The 20,408-nt window shown below is 44.1% G+C and overlaps 2 protein-coding genes across 6 annotated transcripts; one reads left to right on the top strand and one right to left on the bottom strand.

Moving 5' to 3' along the window:
• The first annotated feature begins 6,349 nt into the window (after nt 1-6,349).
• LOC106601332 (telomerase RNA component interacting RNase) lies at nt 6,350-8,404 on the top strand. The gene is made up of 3 exons (XM_014193463.3): nt 6,350-7,176; nt 7,537-7,614; nt 7,730-8,404. Exons 1-3 carry the CDS (start codon nt 6,904-6,906, stop codon nt 7,832-7,834), a joined length of 456 nt encoding a protein of 151 aa, XP_014048938.1. The 5' UTR covers nt 6,350-6,903; the 3' UTR covers nt 7,835-8,404.
• A 214-nt stretch (nt 8,405-8,618) lies between these two features.
• LOC106601331 (ubinuclein-2) lies at nt 8,619-19,950 on the bottom strand. 5 transcript variants are annotated; one of them, XM_014193457.3, is made up of 17 exons: nt 19,306-19,950; nt 18,798-18,929; nt 18,574-18,681; nt 17,697-17,807; nt 17,470-17,576; nt 16,825-17,290; nt 16,134-16,204; nt 15,880-16,009; nt 15,604-15,710; nt 15,359-15,469; nt 13,512-13,655; nt 13,170-13,220; nt 13,010-13,052; nt 11,766-12,884; nt 11,161-11,365; nt 9,428-9,496; nt 8,619-9,232 (listed from the first exon to the last, which is right to left on the bottom strand). In XM_014193457.3, exons 1-17 carry the CDS (start codon nt 19,615-19,617, stop codon nt 9,165-9,167), a joined length of 3,354 nt encoding a protein of 1,117 aa, XP_014048932.3. In that variant the 5' UTR covers nt 19,618-19,950; the 3' UTR covers nt 8,619-9,164. The 5 variants fall into 5 exon arrangements, with proteins under 5 accessions (XP_014048932.3, XP_014048937.3, XP_082827582.1 ...); XM_014193462.3 differs by having other exon boundaries at nt 8,619-9,211; XM_082971456.1 differs by lacking the exon at nt 13,512-13,655.
• Between the last annotated feature and the right edge of the window lie 458 nt (nt 19,951-20,408).

Raw genomic sequence — 20,408 nt, 5'->3', positions numbered from 1 at the left:
CTAATTGCCTATAATTTCCACCTGTTGTCTATTCCATTTGCACAACAGCATGTGAAATTTATTGTCAATCAGTGTTGCTTCCTAAGTGGACAGTTTGATTTCACAGAAGTGTGATTGACTTGGAGTTACATTGTGTTGTTTAAGTGTTCCCTTTATTTTTTGAGCAGTGTATTTGTGTCATTCTCAAAACTTTTGGCCACGACTGTACATGTTCAGGGTCCTGTTGGTTCCAGACATGGTGCATCGGTACCGCTTGCCTTGCGGCAGAGAGAACAGTCTATGACTTGGGTGGCTGGAGTCTTTCACCATTTTTAGGGCCTTCCTCTACCACCTTCGTGTTGTCTGCAAACTTAATGATGGTTTTGAAATCCTGAGCAACCACGCAGTCGTGGGTGAACAAGGAGTACAGGACGGGACTAAGCAAGCACCCCTGAGGGGCCTCCATGATGAGGGTCAGCGTGGCGGATGTGTTGTTGTCTTCCCTCACCACTTGGCGGGCACAATGGTGTTGAACGCTGAGCTGTAGTCAATGACCAGCATTCTCACATAGGTGTTCCTTTTGTCCAAGGCACCCAGACCTATGTCCCCGATATCTCTGTCTCTTTCTCCTGCGAATGACGGGGATGAGGGCCTTGTCGGGTGTCTGGAGAAAATCCTTCGCGTGCAACTCGTTAAAGAAACAATATTCTTCCAGTACAGGGTGAGTTATTGCTGTCCTGAAATCTAGAAGCTCTTTTCGGTCATAAGAGACGGTGGCAGAAACATTATGTACAAAATAAGTTACAAATAATGCGAAAAAATATACACAATAGCACAATTGGTTAGGGGACCGTAAAACGGCAGCCATCTCCTCTGGCGCCATTATCAAATAGTATGGTCTACAGTTTATGACGTATTCTAACTCAGGCGAGCACAACCTTGAGACTTCCTCATAGCCGCGGGAAGTAGGGGTGTTGAGAGTGCTGCAGCACCCCCGATAAAGCTTCAATATGTCATTTATTTGGTGATCCAACCAAATTCACATAGAAATGTAAGTTATAGATCTGTCATTCTCATTCAAAGCCAGTCTAAGAAGTGGTGGATCTGTTATATGTGCACTGTTTCTATGCTTCCCATACTTACCCTCTTGCCCTTTTGCACCCCAGTATCTCTACTTGCACATCATCATCTGCACACCTATCACTCCAGTATTAATGCTAAATTGTAATTATTTTCGCCTCTAGGGCCTATTTATTGCCTACCTCCCTACTCTTCTACATTTGCACACACTGTACATAGATTTTTCTATTTTTATTTTATTTTGTGTTATTGACTGTACGTTTGTTTATTCCATGTGTAACTCTGTTGTTTGTCGCACTGCTTTGCTTTATCTTGGCTAGGTCGCAGCTGTAAATGAGAACTTTTTCTCAACTGGCCTACCTGGTTAAATAAAGGTGAAATAAATCAAATAAATTCTTCAGTTTAGTTTTTGTCTTTCACTTTCAGTTTTGTTCACCAGCTTCAAACAAGTTGAATATACAATATTTTGGGTTATTGAAAATATATTTAACCGCGGTTTAGATGGTACAATGATTCTTGTTTTGTCACAAACTGAAATGATGTTAACTATTACAGTTTTAGCAACCAGGAAAAGTTCTAGCGGTGTCAGTTTTTTTGTTGTTGCCTTTATCATGTAGTGTGTGTGGCTGGTGTCAAGTCAGATTAATATAATAGTTTGATTTAAGTGTTTAGCCTACATGCTGAGCAAGAATAACAATTTCCCTGTAAATAATCTTGTTTACATGACACCTCTGAAATCAGGCTACCTGATGTGATTTTGATAAATGCATAAAATCGCCAATCAAAATAAACGTTCTACCACAGCGGCCATATTCTTTTGGGGAAGCCTATTTGATTTTGCGTTCAGACATTCACTCTGGAAATTCCTTTGGTCTCTACTGAGTTAGTTAAATCAGCTTTTAGTTTTCTTGTACTGTTACACAAAGAAATCGTCAAAATGTTCTTAGATTGGATGTTTTGGTTTCTCTAGAGATAGGTATTCACACATTATTATTATTTTTTTCTTCACATTTTCAAACAGTCCGTTTATATTTTCCAACGTGGCAATACATTTGGGTGAGATTTTTTTCTTGCCTGAATAGCCTCGTCTCTGCCAAAAATACAATTAAATCATCTAGTGTTCAGCGAAATAATAACACAATGTCAAGTACAGGTAGCCTAGTCAAATAATTAACATCCAATCACATTAACCGTTACTCTCTCGCGGGAATTCCACTAACGGTCCGTATGTCGCCAAATGTAGCTGCTGCTCATTCCATTTGCTCGAAAATTGATAAATGGTAAAAAAAAAAAAAAGTCCATAGACACATATCAACTCTACTGGTAGTACTGCTACTACCAGCAGTACTGCACCTGTCAACGAAACAAGTTGTTCTTCTTCCACGAGCACATCCAATTCTAGCATCAGTAATTCTACATTTGTTGTTAGCCCAGCTAGCATGGACACTGACTGTTGTGAATCTGATGCAGCCGAAGAGCTACTGCCCCCTTACCCAGGAAAGCACCGAACAACAGACGGGGACGTTGGACCATCGAAGAGGAGCAAATATGATGAGAACTACATTGATCTGGGGTTCACTTATATTGGGAGTTGTGCCTTTCCTCAGCCACAGTGTGTTATATGTGAAAAAGTATTATCTCACAACTCGATGAAACCTTCACTCTTGCGCAGACATTTAGAAACAAAACATGCCAATTTGAAAAATAAGCGACAGGAGTTTTTTGAGGGAGAATTAAGATGACTTTTGAGTAGTGAGACATGTATAAAAGCAACAGATACCATTAATAAGAAGGGGCTAAAGCATCTTATATGGTAAGCTACCAAGTGGCTAGGACAGGCAAGCCCCATACTATTGTGGAGTACTTCATTCTTCCTGCTGCCGTGGATATGGCTGGGACAATACTGTGGGAAAAGGCAAAAAAAACTATACAGACAATGCCTTCATCAAACAACACCTTCACAGCGCATCAGTGACATGGCAGGAGATGTTTTGAAACAATTACTGCTTCGCATACAAGCTACTGAATTCTATGCGTTACAGCTGGATGAGTCAACAGACGTGGCGGGCCTGGAACAGCTCCTGGTATATGTCCGTTACGTTTATGGGGGGTCAATTAAGGAAGACATCCTCTTCTGCCCCGGAAACTAGGACAACAGGAGAGGATATTTTTTAAGTACTGGACAACTTTGTGACATCAAATGTACTTAGGTGGTCAAGATGTGTTGGTATCTGTACTGATGGTGCAAAAGCCATGACAGGGAGACAGTGGAGTGGTAATGCGTGTGCAAGCAGTTGCTCCCGATGCCACTTGGGTACACTGCAGCATCCACCGAGAGGCTCTTGCTGCCAAGAGAATGCCTGACAGCTTGAAAGACGTTTTGGACACTACAGTGAAAAGGGTTAACTTTGTTAAAGCAATCACCCTGAACTCTCGTGTATTTTCTGCACTATGCAATGATATGGGCAGCGACCATGTAACGCTTTTACAACATACACAAGTGCACTGTTTATCAAGGGGCAAAGTATCGACACGTTTTTTTTAAATTGAGAGACGAGCTTAAATTTTCTTTACTGACCATCATTTTCACTTGTCTAACCGCCTGCATGATGACAAGTTTCTCACACGACTGGACTATCTGGGTGATGTTTTTTCTCGCCTGAATGATCTGAATCTAGGATTACAGCAACTATATTCAATATGCGGGACAAAGTTGAGGCTATGATTAAGAAGTTGGAGCTATTCTCTGTCTGCATTAACAAGGACAACACACAGGTCTTTCCATCATTGTATGATTTTTTGTGTGCAAATTAACTCAAGCTTACAGACAATGTCTTACAGACAAGACTAAGGAGATGATTGTGGACTACAGGAAAAGGAGCACCGAGCACGCCCCCATTCTCATCGACGGGGCTGTAGTGGAGCAGGTTGAGAGCTTCAAGTTCCTTGGTGTCCACATCAACAACAAACTACAATGGTCCAAACACACCAAGACAGTCGTGAAGAGGGCACGACAAAGCCTTTTCCTCCTCAGGAAACTAAAAAGATTTGTCATGGGTCCTGAGATCCTCAAAAGGTTCTACAGCTGCAACATCGAGAGCATCCTGACCGGTTGCATCACTGCCTGGTACGGCAATTGCTCGGCCTCCGACCGCAAGGCACTTCAGAGTGTAGTGTGTACGGCCCAGTACATCACTGGGGCAAGGCTGCCTGCCATCGAGGACCTCTACACCAGGCGGTGTCAGAGGAGGGCCCTAAAAATTGTCAAAGACCCCAGCCACCCCAGTCATTGACTGTTCTCTCTACTACCGCATGGCAAGCGGTACCGGAGTGCCAAGTCTAGGACAAAAAGGCTTCTCAACAGTTTTTACCCCTAACCCATAAGACTCCTGAACAGATAACCAAATGGTTACCCGGACTATTTGCATTGTGTGCTCCCCCCCAATCCCTCTTTTACGCTGATGCTACTCTCTGTTTATCTTATATGCATAGTCACTTTAACTATTCATTCATGTGCATACTACCTCAATTGGCCCGACCAACCAGTGCTCCCGCACATTGGCTAACCGGGCTATCTGCATTGTGTCCCTCCACCCGCCATCTCCTCTTTTTACGCTACTGCTACTCTCTGTTCATCATATATGCATAGTCACTTTAACCACCATGTACATACTACCCCAATAAGCCTGACTAACCGGTGTCCGTATATAGCCTTGCTACTCTTATTTTCAAATGTCTTTTTACTGTTGTTTTATTTCTTTACTTACACACACACACACACACACACGCCTTTTTTCGCACTATTAGTTAGAGCCTCGGCGCACGTGACAAATAAACTTTGATTTGATTTGAATGTCAAATGTGATATAGCGAAGCACCTGAGTGAGTTGGGTGCGCAATTACGCAGGTACTTTCCCAAAACGGATGACACAAACAACTGGATTCGTTATCCCTTTCATGCCCTGCCTCCAGTCCACTTATCGATATCTGAACAAGAGAGCCTCATCAAAATTGCAACAAGCGGTTCTGTGAAAATGTAATTTAATCAGAAGCCACTGCCAGATTTCTGGATTGGGCTGCGCTCAGAGTATCCTGCCTTGGCAAATTGCGCTGTTAAGACACTGATGCCCTTTGCAACCACATACCTATGTGAGAGTGGATTCTCGGCCCTCACTAGCATGAAAACTAAACTAAATACAGGCACAGACTGTGTGTGGAAAATGATTTAAGACTGAGACTCTCTCCAATACAACCCAACATTGCAGAGTTATGTGCATCCTTTCAAGCATACCCTTCTCATTAACCTGTGGTGAGTTATTCACAATTTTCAAAATTTTCAATTAACAAATAAGGTTTTATATGTAAGATGGTTAAATAAAGAGCAAAATGATTGATTATTATTATTTGTGCCCTGGTCCTATAAGAGCTCTTTGTCACTTCCCACGAGCCGGGTTGTGACAAAAACTCACACTCATTCTTATGTTTAATAAATGTATCGTATAGCGTCAGTGTGGCAGGCTTACAATGATGGCAACAACAACAAAAAACATTTGAGAATGCGCTGACCCTTGTGCTATAGGAGGTACGCTGCTGGAGGTTGAATGTTTGAAGGGGTATGGGTCTATAAAAAGTTTGGGAACCACTGCGCTAGGCAATTCAGAAAGCTGACTGAGGACCTTATTACTGATGTTTTTTGTTTTTTATGGCCATGTCTTTTTTTCTGTTTGTATTTTGTGTTAATATTTTGATGTCTGTAGTTTCTGTAATTCAGGGCTGCTCATCTGTAAAAGAGACCTTGGTCCCAGTATTCAAACCTTTATTTAACTAGGCAAGTCAGTTAAGAACAAATTGTTATTTACAATGATAACCTACACCAGCCAAACCCGGACAAAGTTGGGCCAATTGTGCGCCGCCCTAAGGGACTCCCAATCACAGCCGGTTGTGAGACAGCCTGGATATGAACCAGGGTGTCTGTATTGACGCCGCAAGCACTGAGATGCAGTGTCTTAGACCGCTGCACCACTCGGGAGGCCTGAGTATGACTCCCTGATAAAATAAAGGTTAAATAAAAAGATAGGGTCAAGTAGTGGAATAGTAGGGAGGTTTTAATGGGTGAAGGGTTAGTTCGTAGGGCATTTTTTCCCCCCTTTTTATTTCACGAAGTGTAATGAATTCACACACCAGAACAGTAAACTGACACAGTCCACACAGTAGGTGGCGGCATGCACCTCTAACGAATGTTTGCGGACCGCCATAATACCATAGAATATTGACGTGCTGACGTAAATGATAAGCCGAAATTCAACATGGCCGATAACAACTGAAAGAAAACCACATCTGGACAAATGTAGCCAATATATCAGTAATATACTTCACTTTGAGAGTCGTTTGAAAAAAAAATATTATTATATATATCTAATGTGGTTGATTTGTGTTTTGTAATAGTTTAGCTACTCATGACACAATTGTTTGGTCATTAGCTAGTTGACATTTTTCGAATAACTAGCTAGATACAACGCTAACGTTAGCTAGCCACCAACAACACGCCTGAGTTTTTTCGCAGTGAGGACCTGTGCTAGCTCGCTGGGAGACGGACAAGTGTCGCTCCGATTAATTTATGGATTTCCACGTGTTTAATTAGACGGCTTCGTATGCTAGCTACTTTGCCTCGAAGTTTGTTGCTTAGTTTGGGGTTCGGGTGGAGTCACTGTCACCGATAGCATTTTTTTGTTAAGTAGCTAGCCGGCTTTAGTTTGTGTTGACACAAAACGACCAGAGAGCACACCACTAGTTGCAGAAAGGCCTAAAGGAACGGAGCCCTTCTACGTCAAAAGAAAAGCTAACATGGATCCGAAGCGTGGATACAACAGAAGACATCAAAACAGCAGCGATTCGAGCAGTAACAGCCCGGGGTCGCCAGCCAGTCCTGCACCGGGAGTCAGCAAAGCAGCGGCGGCCAATTCATTTGCTAATGATGGAAGCTTTATGGAGATGTTCAAGAAAAAAATGGAGAAAGAAAAAATGAAAAAAGAAATGGACCAAGGATGCGGTGATAAAAGTACTGCTGAAGAAGGACAGTCGACACAGGAAAAGAAGACTCCAAGTGTGACCAGCTTTGTAAGGGGTTTGGCTGTTGTTAGCTAGAGATTGTAGCCAATGGCAATGTCTCAATTAACAAATTATAAACATTTGTTTTTTTTATCCACCACACACAGTTCACGTTAGTGTATAGTTACATCACCATAGAGGGATACATTCACACGTGAAGAGGTGCACTGCAATGTCACCAACAAGTAACCTGAGATCCACATCAGGTCCTAGACATTGGAAAGCATTCATTAGCTACTCGACTTCAGGAATGTTTCCGGTGATAACATAGGCCTTTTCTTTGTTCTCTCGTCTTGTGTAGTCTCCATCATTGGCAGTCCACCCGCAAGGGCTCGTATAACGGTTTCAGTCTTCTATCCCCTAACCCAGGTGGGGAAGCGCAGAGGTGGCTCTAAATTGGCCCTTAAGACTGGCATGGTTGCGAAGAAACAGAAAGTGGACCCTGAGGTTCAAGAAATATTTTTTTTCCTGCTAGTTTTGTCATGACATTGTCTTCATGAAATACCACTTGTGTCTTCTAAACCATTGTCTAATTATTTATTCTGCTTATTCTGTTTTCCAGATGGAGGGCAAGGGGGATGCCTGGACAAAATACATGGCAGAGGTGAAAAAGTATAAAGCCCACCAGTGTGGCGATGATGACAAAACCAGGCCTCTGGTCAAATAGACTGGAGGACCTTTAGAAAGAAAAACCAACAGGGATTGGGACAGCCATCAAACCTTCTGCCAGACTCTTTACAGCTGTAGAAGCGATCACCTATTTTGTTTAATCTTGTTTTTCCTGTTTTTCTTTTTTGGTTTAAATGAATGTCAGCTTGTGTGCTGTATGGGGCAATAGCATTTTGATGTGGCGTTAAAAAGGCTTTTGGGATTGTATTGGAGTACCTTACTGGTCCTGCTTGATTATTTAAGGGTTATACTGTCAGGATTGTAGCTCCTGGATTAAGTCATGAGTAATTTTCTGAGTATGAGATATGGCATTTGATGTCAGCTAAATCAAAGTTGAAATTATAAGCACCGCCCATTGACCTGTGTGTTGTGCCTTGGGTGTGTTGGCCTTGTCTGGACCCAGAACCCTAAAGAACCTCTGCTGTTTCAACCTCAGTCTAGTGGAGGCACAGAAAGTTGTGCAGCCTTGTGTTGATTAATTTGACCTTTTGGGCTGCTTTGGATAAGCAACCGTCAGATAGTCTCCGGTTAGTTTGTTACCCGTCAAATAAACATTTGATTAATCAGACTCCAGGAAGCATGGTAAAGTGTGTCTTTGCAATGCTGACCATTTGTGGATTTTAAGAGCTAACATTGAGACTAACTTTTCACTATGTGGATGCTATTGGCTTGTTTTCCACTTTTATAAGTTATGGAGTGTAGCGCTTCATGAAAGCGAGTGAAGGCACGACATGAGGGAACAGAATTACCCATGCTGATGACCATAGAAAGTCACCAATATACCATTTTGTTATAATCCTGCATAGATCATGGCTTGTTTTATTGAGTTTGGTGGAGTTATGTACAGCAAAAAAATACAGCTCCGGTCCCTAAACAAATTCAACAACGTTCGCATTTAGTATCATTCTTACAGGTCTAGATAATACATTGAAAAAGAAGCACCAAATAGACACACTAACCCAGGTATCAGAGAGGGAGGGTTGCACACTGACGCTAAAGAAGTGCATTCACACACACACCAACAAGTAGACCTCTCATTCATTCTCCCCTCCCTGACCACAGTGATAAAGGTCTGTTCTGTAAACATTGACAAAAACAAACTTGTCATTAAGCCTTACAATTTACAATATTTAAACAATTATCAAATTGCTGTTTAAAAAATAAGTAACAGCCGGAAGATTATCGAGAGGGTCCAATTCCCCATTTCAGCCCCATCCTGTGTTTGGGCAGTTTCTGTTAGTCATTCATTCAAAGTCGTCCTAGTTCCTGATTTGTCCTGATAGCTGTCATATCATAGTGGATGTCCTCAGTGTTCCAAACAGGTGTGGTCAAAGAGACTTCCTCTTCACATCCCCTCCTTGGGTTTGATTGACATCTGGACAGGAAGAGTAGAGTTCTTGAAATATTGATAAGAAACAAAAACAAATATTTAAACAACACAAATGCCAACCACCGACATGACGAAAGCGACAGGCATGCACAGAGACTACGGAGGGACAGACAGGGAAGATGTCCCCAAGAAGAAAAAAAAAGACGAAGTGACAGCGGGCTGAGAGGAGAGAGCGGGGTCACAGGGAAGGGCAGATTTTACCTGAGAAAGCGAGCTGTAAGTGAGGAGGCAGAGCAACCTGAGACCCTGACTGGAGACTCTTTAACAGATCTGAGGAGAGACAGGAGGACATGGGAGGGAGGAGGAGACACAGGAGAGTGTCGGTCAAGGGCATGGTGAGATAGGAAAGGCAGTGTAGACGAAACAAGAATGGGACGCAAGACAGAAGAAACATGTTGAAAGGAAAAGAGATGAGCCAGGACAAATAGTAAATGGATGTAAGAGCACAGGAGATTAATGGAATAATAACATTTTAAAGAAGAGGCACAGAGGGATAAGTGGAGAAATGAGGAATAAACCAAAGAAACAATATGGGAGAATGTCAAACAATGGAGAAAAACATTGCAGGCTTCCAGACACAGCATGGGGATTTAACACAATGGTCCAACAACATAAAATACAAAAACAAACTATACCCAGACATCAACATACACACAGACTAGACTAAAGCAACCCCATCTCGATCAGCTGTTCTACATTCAACTTTTGCTACATTACAGCCTTATTCTAAAATTGATTAAAATCACCACCCCCCATCAATCTACACACAATAACTTATAAAGCAAAAACGGGTTTTTAGAAATGTTTGCAAAAAAAACTGAAACTTCAGATTTAAATAAGTATTCAGACCTGTTACTCAGTATTTTGTTGAAGCACCTTTGCCAGCAATTACAGCTTCGAGTCTTCTTGGGTATGACGCTACAGTCGGAGGTCCTGAGCGCTCTGGAGTAGGTTTTCATTAAGGATCTCTCTGTACTTTGCTCCATTCATCTTTCCCTTGATCCTGACTAGTCTCCCAGTCCCTGCCACTGGAAAACATCCCCACAGCATGATGCCACGACCATGATTCCCCATAGGGATGGTATTGGCCAGGTGATGAGTGGTGCCAGGTTTTCTCCAGATGTGACACTTGACATTCAGGCCAAAGTGTACTTTAGGTGCCTTTTGGCATACTCCAAGTGGGCTGTCGTGCATTTTACTGAGGAGTGGCTTCCGTCTGGGCACTCTACCATAAATGCCTGATTGGTGGAGTGCTGCAGAGATGGTTGTCCTTCTGGAAGGTTCTCCCATCTCCACAAAGCAACTCTGGAGCTCTGTCAGAGTGACCATCGGGTTCTTGGGTCAACTCCCTGACCAAGGCCCTTCTCCCCTGATTGCTCAGTTTGGCTGGGAGGCCAGCTCTAGGAAGAGTCTTGGTGGTTCCAAACTTCTTACATTTAAGAATGATGGAGGACACTGTGTTCTTGGGGACCTTCAATGCTGCAGACATTTTTTGGTAGCCTTCCCCTGATCTGTGCCTCAAAACAATCTATGGACAATTCCTTTGACCTCATGGCTTGGTTTTGGCTCTGACATGCACTGTCAACTGTGGGACCTTATATAGACAGGTTGGTGCCTTTCCAAATCATGTCCAATCAATTGAATTTACCACAGGTGGACTCCAATCAAGTTGCAGAAATATCTCAAGGATGATCAATGCAAACAGGATGCACCTGAGCTCAATTTCGAGTCTTATAGCAAAGGGTCTGAATACTTAAGTTATTTTTTTTTATTTTTAATACATTTGCAAACATTTCTAAAAACCTGTTTTCATTATGGGGTATTGTGTGTAGATTAAGGCTGTACTGTAACAAAATGTGGAAAAAGTGAAGGGGTCTGAATACTTTCCGAAAGAGTTTTTTTTCATGTTTCTGTGGACTGGCTGTGTCACTCACTCTGGGTCAGGGAGAATGCTGAGCTGTTGCTGGCTGAGGAGCCACTGGCCCCGGTGCTGGAGCCAGCTGTGCCCCCTAACGGGGGCAGGTTTAAGAGTGAAGGAAACTGGAAGGGCAGGGACACAGGAACCAGCCCCCCCAACATCCCAAAGCCCAGTGGGAGAGACGGAGCAGAGCCAAGAAGACTGCTGCTGGCTGAGGACACCTGGAGAACAAAGGCATATAATTAAGCAATAAGGCCAGGTGGAGTATCCAGGCGGAGTGCCTGGATACAGCCCTTAGCCGTGGTATATTGGCAATATACCATAACCCCCGAGGTGCCTTTATTGCTATTATAAATTGGTTACCAACGTAATTTGAGCAGTAAAAATAAATGTTTTGTCATGCTCGTGGTATATGGTCTGATACACCACGGCTTTCAGCATTCAGGGCTCGAACCACCCAATTTTTTATTAGAAATATAGACCAGACCAACAGACAACATATACAAACAGAGATAAAATACATAAATACACAGACAACACAAACCACAGTAGACGATAAATTCATTTTGAACATTTGTTGACCTTGTCCCACCCAGCTACCATCTCTTATTTCTCACTTACCTGTGGCAACTGAGAAGAGACAGACTGTGTGGAGACAGATTTAATAGGCTTAGCCCCCTGAATGGTTCCACCTGCCGGCCTTTGTCGCTGATTGGCCGAGGCTGTGGTAGGGGAGGGACTGGATCCCGAATGCTTGCTGATGGATGAGGTGTTGGTAAGGCTGGTGTTGGCGCTGCTGCTGATGATCTGAGAGGGGGTCTTTTGCCCTCCTGGAGGGGTGTAGCTGCCTTGGACAAGTTTGGCTGGCCCTCCCGGAGCACCTGAGAAAGGTGGGCGGAACCCTGCTGGGCTTTTGGAGGAGTACTGGTGCATACTGGAAGCTGCCTGAGGCCTGGGATTGGTGGAGGGTGAGGTGGTGTGCGTTAAGGGGTTGGGGAGGCGAGGGGTGAGTTTGATGATGGGCGAGGTGCTGCTGTGGGAGGACTTGGTGAGAGTGGCCTGCATGGGGGTGATGAAGTTGGACTGCTGCTGAGCTTGGGCTCCTGAGAGAGAGAAGGAGGAAGAAGGGGAGGAGAGGGGGGTGTCACTGCTGTTGGCTTTAGTATTATTGCTGCCAAAGCCCTTCTGATTGGGGGGCGGCCGCAGCTTAGGCTGGGAGTGAGAGCCGGGAGCGTTGGCTTTACTCAGTCCCGTCCCAGCAAGCCTCTGAGTGCTCTGCACTGATTGTCTGTGAGCCTGAGCCAGGGCACCTCCACCCTTCATCGACCCCAACCCCTCGACCCTCGCTGAGGACAGAGAAGGGGAGACCGTGGGAGGCCGAGAGAGAGAGGAGGGGGAGGAGGAGGTAGAGATGTAGAGAGGTGTGTTGGAGCTGGGTGTGTTGATGGTGCTCTTCTTGTGCTTCTGGAGGAGAGGTGAGGCGTGGAGGGAGGACGGGGCAGTCTTGGGCCTATCAGGGGAGGGGGGACTGTCCCCTTGGACCAGGCCCTTGGCTGCATTGCTGAGGAGGGCCAGGGCCTGGGAGATGGAGTCCTGGGCGGGGGCGGTCAGCTCTTCATCCAGGGAGTCCAGCAGACAGATGGTCTCAGCGGGGGACTGGGAGGGCCGGCAGGCCACTGGGGCTGCAGGGGAGGGGGTCGCACCAACTGAGGGGGTGGATCTCTGGACCCAACTACCCTCCTGGATCACCAAACAACATAGGAGATAGAAAGAGCAAACAATTAGTGTGATCTAAAACTATTCAAACAACAATGGTATTGAAATGACAAGCATGCAAGCAGTGCATCAGACTGCAAAACACTAACCTTGGGTTTAGACTTGGGACTAGGAATCATCTTTTTCTTGGCTCTGGATAACAGTGAAATCAAAAGGAAAAAGAGTGCATAATTAAGAACACCAGTGTTAACCTTCACTTAAATATAGTGATTTTTAAAATAAGCAGAGTATATCAAAGTAATGACTCACGGATTGCCAGTGAGGTGACAATGAACCACGAGGCTCTCTTTGAATAGCATCCTGAGGAGGAGAGGAACGTGGAGGGATTTTTTTAACCTTTATTTAACTAGGCAAGGCAGTCAAATTCTTATTTATAATGACGGCCTACCAGGGAACAGTGGGTTAAAAGTCTTGTTCAGGGGTAGAACGACAGATTTTTACCTTGTCAGCTCATGAATTTGATCCAGCAACCTTTTGGTTACTGGCCCAAAGCTCTAACCACTAGGCTACCTGCCACCCATGTGGTGTGGTGAAATGCAAACTAGGTTAAATGGTCAAATTGTATACTTTTATGCAAACGCATACACTGACCTGCCCTGCATCCAGCCCTTGGGCCACAGTGGTTTCACCTCAGTCTCCATGAAGGCCTTGAGATAGTCCTCTGGAGACTGGGAGCTCTGGCCCTCCAGCTCATAGCAGCCCAGCTTCACCCTCACCAGGTTACACAGCAACATCCTACAGACCAACACACGTTCCACCAACTATGCATTACAATTTCAGCTCCACTGTTCGCGAATGATTCGTTCTTTTTGGACAACTCTTCTTACTGACTCGAGAGTCATGATTAGCTTTTCTGAGTGACTCGTTCATTTTAGTCGTTCATTTGACTTGCTGGCTGCATTTAGTTCAACAGCAGGATTAATACGCACTCCTTCTGTGACTCCGGAGATGTGTTCCGACCAACAACTGTTCGTCATATGAGCGCAGGTAAAATAGATCATGCTGCAGGCAGCATAGAAAAGAAAAAAAAACATGTTTAGAACTAATAAATGATTGCATGGTGCAAGAATGAATGCTATGATGGACAACTTTGTAGAACCAAAAGATACACAGCTTCTGCTCAACAAACTCAAATCGTCGTGAACAGCGAACGATATTGTGCTATTCACCCTCACACCACTCAAGCAATGCATTCCGCCAAGAGTCGTTCACAATGCGTTTGCATTTACAAAATAGCCTCCAATACTCTACTCAGCAAATTGGATGCAGTCTATCACAGTGCCATCCGTTTTGTCACCAAAGCCCCATATACTACCCACCACTGCGACCTGTATGCTCTCATTTGCTGGCCCTCGCTACATATTCGTCGCCAAACCCACTGGCTCCAGGTCATCTATAAGTCTTTGCTAGGTAAAGCACCGCCTTATCTCAGCTCACTGGTCACCATAGCAGCACCCACCCGTAGCACGGGCTCCAGCAGGTATATTTCACTGGTCACCCCCAAAGCCAATTCCTACTTTGGCTGCCTTTCCTTCCAGTTCTCTGCTGCCAATGACTGGAACGAACTGCAAAAATCACTGAAGCTGGAGACTCATATCTCCCTCACTAGCTTTAAGCACCAGCTGTCAGAGCAGCTCACAGATTACTGCACCTGCACATAGCCCATCTGTAATTAGCCCATCCAACTACCTCATCCCTTTACTGTTATTTATTTTGCTCCTTTGCACCCCAGTATCTCTACTTGCACACTCATCTTCTGCACATCTATCACTCCAGTGTTTAATTGCTGTATTGTAATTATTTCGCCACTATGGCCTATTTATTGCCTTACCTCCCTTATCCTACCTCATTTGCACACACTGTATATAGACTTTTTCTATTGTGTTATTGACTGCATGTGTGTTTATTCCATGTGTAACTCTGTGTTGTTGTTTGTGTCGCACTGCTTTGCTTCATCTTGGCCAGGTTGCAGTTGTAAATGAGAACTTGTTCTCAACTGGCCTACCTGGTTAAATAAAGGTGAAATAAAAATAAATCATTAGTCCGGTTGCGGTCACAACTAGACTTTGTTTCAAATGTACCAAGAAATAATCGGATTTGTATACCTAGCAATCAACAAATACACATCATCTAAAGCACCATTTTACAAGTCTGTCACAAATTACATCTCCAATAAGCCCCTTATGGTGAACGACCTATGAACGAGAGGCTTGTAGAATTATGACTATTTCTAGTTTTTAGTTATCGTTCCGGGGTCCTGCATGCTTTGGGCATTACTGACTGAAATGAACAAAATGAGTCGAAAGATTCATTCATTTGACTGAACGAGTCGAAAAGATCGGAGTCAGTAAAAGGAGTCGAATGTCCCATCACTACACTAAACCAAAACACCTATATAACATAATTGTAAGACGTTACATTCACAAATGAGAGTTCACCTGAGCTTCTCATCCCAGACAAACTTCTTGCGAGGTCCCATCACTCTCTTCCCAGGCTTCTCCTCATCCTCCTCTTCTGACCCGTTCTTTTCCCCCCCTTCTGAATGCTGCCTGTAAATACACAACCCAGAGAGAATATTGACGAGGAGTAGAAAAATAGACAGCAAGGGACAAAAGGGGAGGTATGAGAGGAAATAAGAGGCGAACAGAATGCAGGAGAAGAAAGGAGACAGAGAAGGCCTTACTTGGCCACTTTGGCGATGCAGTCCATGTTGTATCTGGCGATCTGCTCTGGCATCACGCTGCACACAGCCAGCTTCAGCTTCAGTAGCGGGGCACGCAGACGGTCATCCTGGATGACAGAAGATGGAAAAGTTTACAATCACGCACACCAGATGGCACTCACGCCACACACTCCGTTAACAAACAATCTACAATTAGATAGAAGACAAGAACAGGCATATTATGTGCACACACAAACATACACATAAAATGTCAAACATTTTAGTGCATACACATACCTGGATATTGAGGCTGAGTTTCTTTAGGCGTTTGAGCAGAGCCTCCTTGTTGCAGGGCACAAAGGCCTCGAGATGGGAGTAGACTGAAGAGCGCACTGCTGCAGGCTGCTCCTGGACCTGCAACTCAATACTGACCAACACGCAGAGGAAGAGGGTTAGACATTGAGATAAACACAGACTAACACATGCAGAGAGATGGTCAGGGGAGGAAAGACGGTTTGTACTGTTGTAAAGAGCTCAGAGCAGAGACTCACTCCAGTAGGATGTTGTTCATGTCCAGCGTGAAGAACTTTTTCCTGCCCTCTTGATCAAACTGATGAGAAGCCTGTTTGTTGGAGAATAATTCAATTTCAGAGATTCTCTAAAACAAAACATAGTATGCTCAAATGGACACTGAAATGTAATGCAAATCAATCAATCACCTGCCCTTTCACTCCTCTAAGCCTCACCTTGTCGTCTAAGCTTTTCTTTTTGACCTCCTTCATTACAGTACCTCTCGCTCGCTCTTGGCCTCCTCTCCTCCCTGCCTCCACTCCTCTACCTTTCTCTCCTCTTCCTGATATTCCCCTCTTGCCCTTTCCCTTCACCCTCACCGTTCTGTCAGAGAGAGTTGGCACGTGTTTTCCCCTCATCTCCCTCAAAGAACATCACTGCTCTCGTTGCCACAGCAACCTCTACTTCTCACTCCTACTTGTGCCCCTGAGAGAATGCATGTGTTACTCAGGTCTCTTTATGGAAGGAAATATCAGAACGGTGACAATCACTTTTCGTTTTTAAAGGAAAAAAAATCTATCCATTCCATGTAATGTGCTTGAACGTTTTCAACGAGCAGCGAGGGCTTTTAGACCCTACAAATCAAATAAAGAAACTGACTGAAGACCTAAAATATCTCTAAATATGAAATATATCTGTAACTGGATTTGATTGAAGATGTCAGTCACTTACCACTCGGAGGTCCTCAATGCGCTTACTGAGAGGGGCAGGCAGTCCATTAGGCAGAGGAGGAGGGGGCAGGAGACCTCCTTGTGCCCCCTGGACCCTGCCCTGGACCCTACCCAGAGCACCGTTCTCCCCCTGCGCAGGGCTGGAGGGCTGAGGAGAGTCCAGCAGCCCAAAGTCTAGGTCGCCCATCATGTCCTGCAGCATGTCGTTGTTATTGGCTGAGCCCAGCAGTGACATCATGGCAGGGTCGTTGGCCAGGTCGGCCATGCTGATGTCGTTGGGTTTAGGGTGTGCGTTGAGCAGGGCACTGTTGGCATTGTGCTGGCCACGGGGCAGGCCGGGGTTCTTCTTGCGGTTCTCCTCCTTCTCCCGTGTGAAGCGGCGGAGCATGGCGGCCAGATTCAGAGAGTCCTTCATTAACTTCTTCCTTTTCTTCTTCTCTGGCCGGTGGACATTCAGGCCAGACGCTCTGGAAGATAACATAGGACCGTTGAGTTGCTACATGGAGCTTGTTACAAGCCATAGACATATAGCATAACTATGAAGCACACGGCTCAAGTCAAAGTCGGGCAATAAGTTCATACATCATATGAGCTTATACATCAGTTAACTTCAGAAGTGGGACAACAGATGTAGAACATTGCTCACCCTTGCTTTGGCATCCTGATCTTCCTGGGCTTTTTCTCATCCATGTTACTGCCATCTTGCTTTTTCATTCGCTTCTTTATCACACGCTCCTCACCATCTTTCAACTTCTACAGACAGGAGAAACAAAAACTGAGCTTGTCACATGATATAGAAATAGCGTTTAACACTGAATAACATTTGTTCATATATTGAAAAGGTGTGTGTGTGTGTGTGTGTGTGTAACCCACCTTGAAGTCCTCTCCCTCTGACTCGGAAGCTGCTCTGAACTGCAGGGTGCCAGTGTTGATGTAGAACCCTCCCAGCTTAGTGTTGAGGGAGGCTGGCACCAGCTCATCATACTGAGGGGAAGAAAGTAGCTAAGGGATAATCAACAAGGGGCTATGTATTCTCTGGAAAATAATAAACAACATGGAAGGTGTGTTCGACTACACGCTAGTGGAGTGGAACTAACCTTCCATGGAGTTGCATTATTTTCAGAGTTGATTTTCCCTTTTATACCATGGCTATAATTGAACAAATTTACAGTTAGAAATTTGGTCAGCACCCACTGAAGTAGGTAGCAAGTTTACTTGATATAGTAGCTACAGTTGTTGCCTTGGTAACCAAACAAACAGCTTGCTATTATAAAAATCTAATTCAACAATGCCAATACAGTTCTCAACTCAACTTTTGCTTTCAAATGCAGCTCAAACATAGAACATGTAAGAATGAACTGTAGCTATTGAATTCTACCGTGCTGATATGCTGTGCATTATAGGGAAATAATGCACACTCTAGAATGCCCTTCAAGCCAATCAGGAAATACTATTCAACAATGCCATGGCATAACAGGTTACAAACAGCAGAGAAACTAATAAGCAAGTATGGGAGAGAATGCAATGTGTTAATGAAAAAGGAAGACAAAAGCACAATGGTGGTAAGAAAAACATGTGAAAGAGACAGCAAAAAGAAAATTGGGATAACAAATGTAAAAACACTGAAACTAGGGGTAAAGTGCAAATATGTTAAAGCATATGTTGATGCTTGTTTACATGAGTCTTAAGTCTGTTCACAAAGGAAAGATTCTGCAGTATATGAGCAGACTTACAGCCTTGCAGTACTTACAGCCTCAGAGTTATCAATGAATGGGTCAGTCTCATCGTAGCCAAAACCAATGTCGATGAGATCCTGTACTCTGTCCTTCCGCTTCTTTTTCCCTGTATTGGCCTGTGACTAGAGGAAACAAAAAACTACAGTTGACTAGGTGAAAATATGAAAATGAAACTAATTCAATCTATTTGATCTATGTGTAGACCTATTTGTTTCCCCCACAAAGTAAAGGGACCTACATATTTGCTCTCAAATTTCTTGGCGAGCGCCTCTACTTCTCTTCTCTCCTTATCGTTGTCTGCAATGGGGTCGTTGGGGTCCAGGGCTGGCGTCAGGTCTTTAGGACGTCCTGGAGCAGGAGGCTTCTTCACCTTCAAGAGACAATCAGGCATGTCAGGAAATAAGAGTAGGTAAAATGGGTTCAACAGTGGATTCTTAGTAGCTTAAAATGTAATCTTAAAAGTTTTACCTCCAGCAAGATGGGAACTAGATGTGTCATTACCATATTATATGATTTATATAACGGTAATATAAACATTCATATCAAAATGAGACGAATATTATATCCTACATGAAGTTGGCATGCTTACATCATATCTAAGAATACTGTAGCTACAGTTGGCCAACATCGCTCTTGTTGACAACAGCACCATAGCCTCGAGAGCTTACACTTCAAGCTGCCTACGCGTTCACCAGCCCAGCCTGCTGTGTTATCACTTGTAGCCTTGACTGATTTCACGTCTTTACCTGAGTAGATTGAACAAGTTCACTGTAGTTGAATTCAGCAGATCCCCGTTCGCTGGGTTCGGGCAAGGAGAGGTTCAAGCGCACTGTTACACGTTTTGTTTCCGCTGAATCCCCGTCACCGGCTTTCACGATACCGAATGGACTAGCACCAGTACCACCTCCTGGCCTGGTTGCTGCACTTCCACCCCCTCCATCTTCCTCCAAACTGATTTCGGCCTCATCTTCCCGGCGGCGTTTCTTTGAATCCGAAGGCGGTGCATTGCTGTTAAAGGAAGAGATTGTGACAAACGGTACTTTTCTCGGTTCGGCCATTTGATGCTGACCGTCACAGACCCCCTCGGTACGAACACACAAGGGAGGACGAGACTTCACTGAACTAACGTTACTGTAGCTTGCTATCTAAAATGTGGAATGTTCGACAACTAACGTTAGCTAGCTAGATGGTAAACTATGTCAGGTAATAAAATGCCTTAAACCACACAGTGGTATCTTCTGCACTTCCCAGGTTAGCTCCGGGGCCTTTAAATCACGAGGAATAGTAGTTTTAGTTGTTTCCATGAAATTGTTCGGTAGCTACCGCAAGGAGGCATCTGAAGTAGCCATCTTGACCATTATTATCATTATTCAGTGAGAGTAGTAACTGGGCGTGCGTACGAAAAGAAAGCGGAAACAGAACAGTCAGGGAGCAGTCTTTGACCAATCATAGAGCGAGAACGCCCCTCAAGAACCGCCCACTTTGCATACTAGCGCGAATATGGAGAATCGATTGTTCCCGGACTCTGGCACGCGGGATGTTTTGACGAGGTTCCTTGAACACTTTTACCTGGACTGAACGCACTAACAACATAGGACTGCCCTTCATTAGAAAATATGCATTGAAACCAACAAATTCTCCTGTTTTATATTTCTGTATGCATGATAAGCACTGGTCTTTATGTGCTCTAAAACGTTATGTCAAGGCCAGAGATAGTAAAAGCACAGATGTGGTATAAGATTTAAATATTTATTCACATAGGCAAATATGTACAGAATAAATGTGCAAAAAAACGACACCAATACAATGTACTAACAAAATAACAAACAGGAAAGAGATGAATGTATAA

The sequence above is a fragment of the Salmo salar genome, chromosome 03 (assembly GCF_965601325.2).
Source record: "Salmo salar chromosome 03, fSalSal1, whole genome shotgun sequence".
NCBI lineage: Eukaryota > Metazoa > Chordata > Actinopteri > Salmoniformes > Salmonidae > Salmo > Salmo salar.
This window is presented reverse-complemented; position numbering and strand designations above follow the sequence as displayed.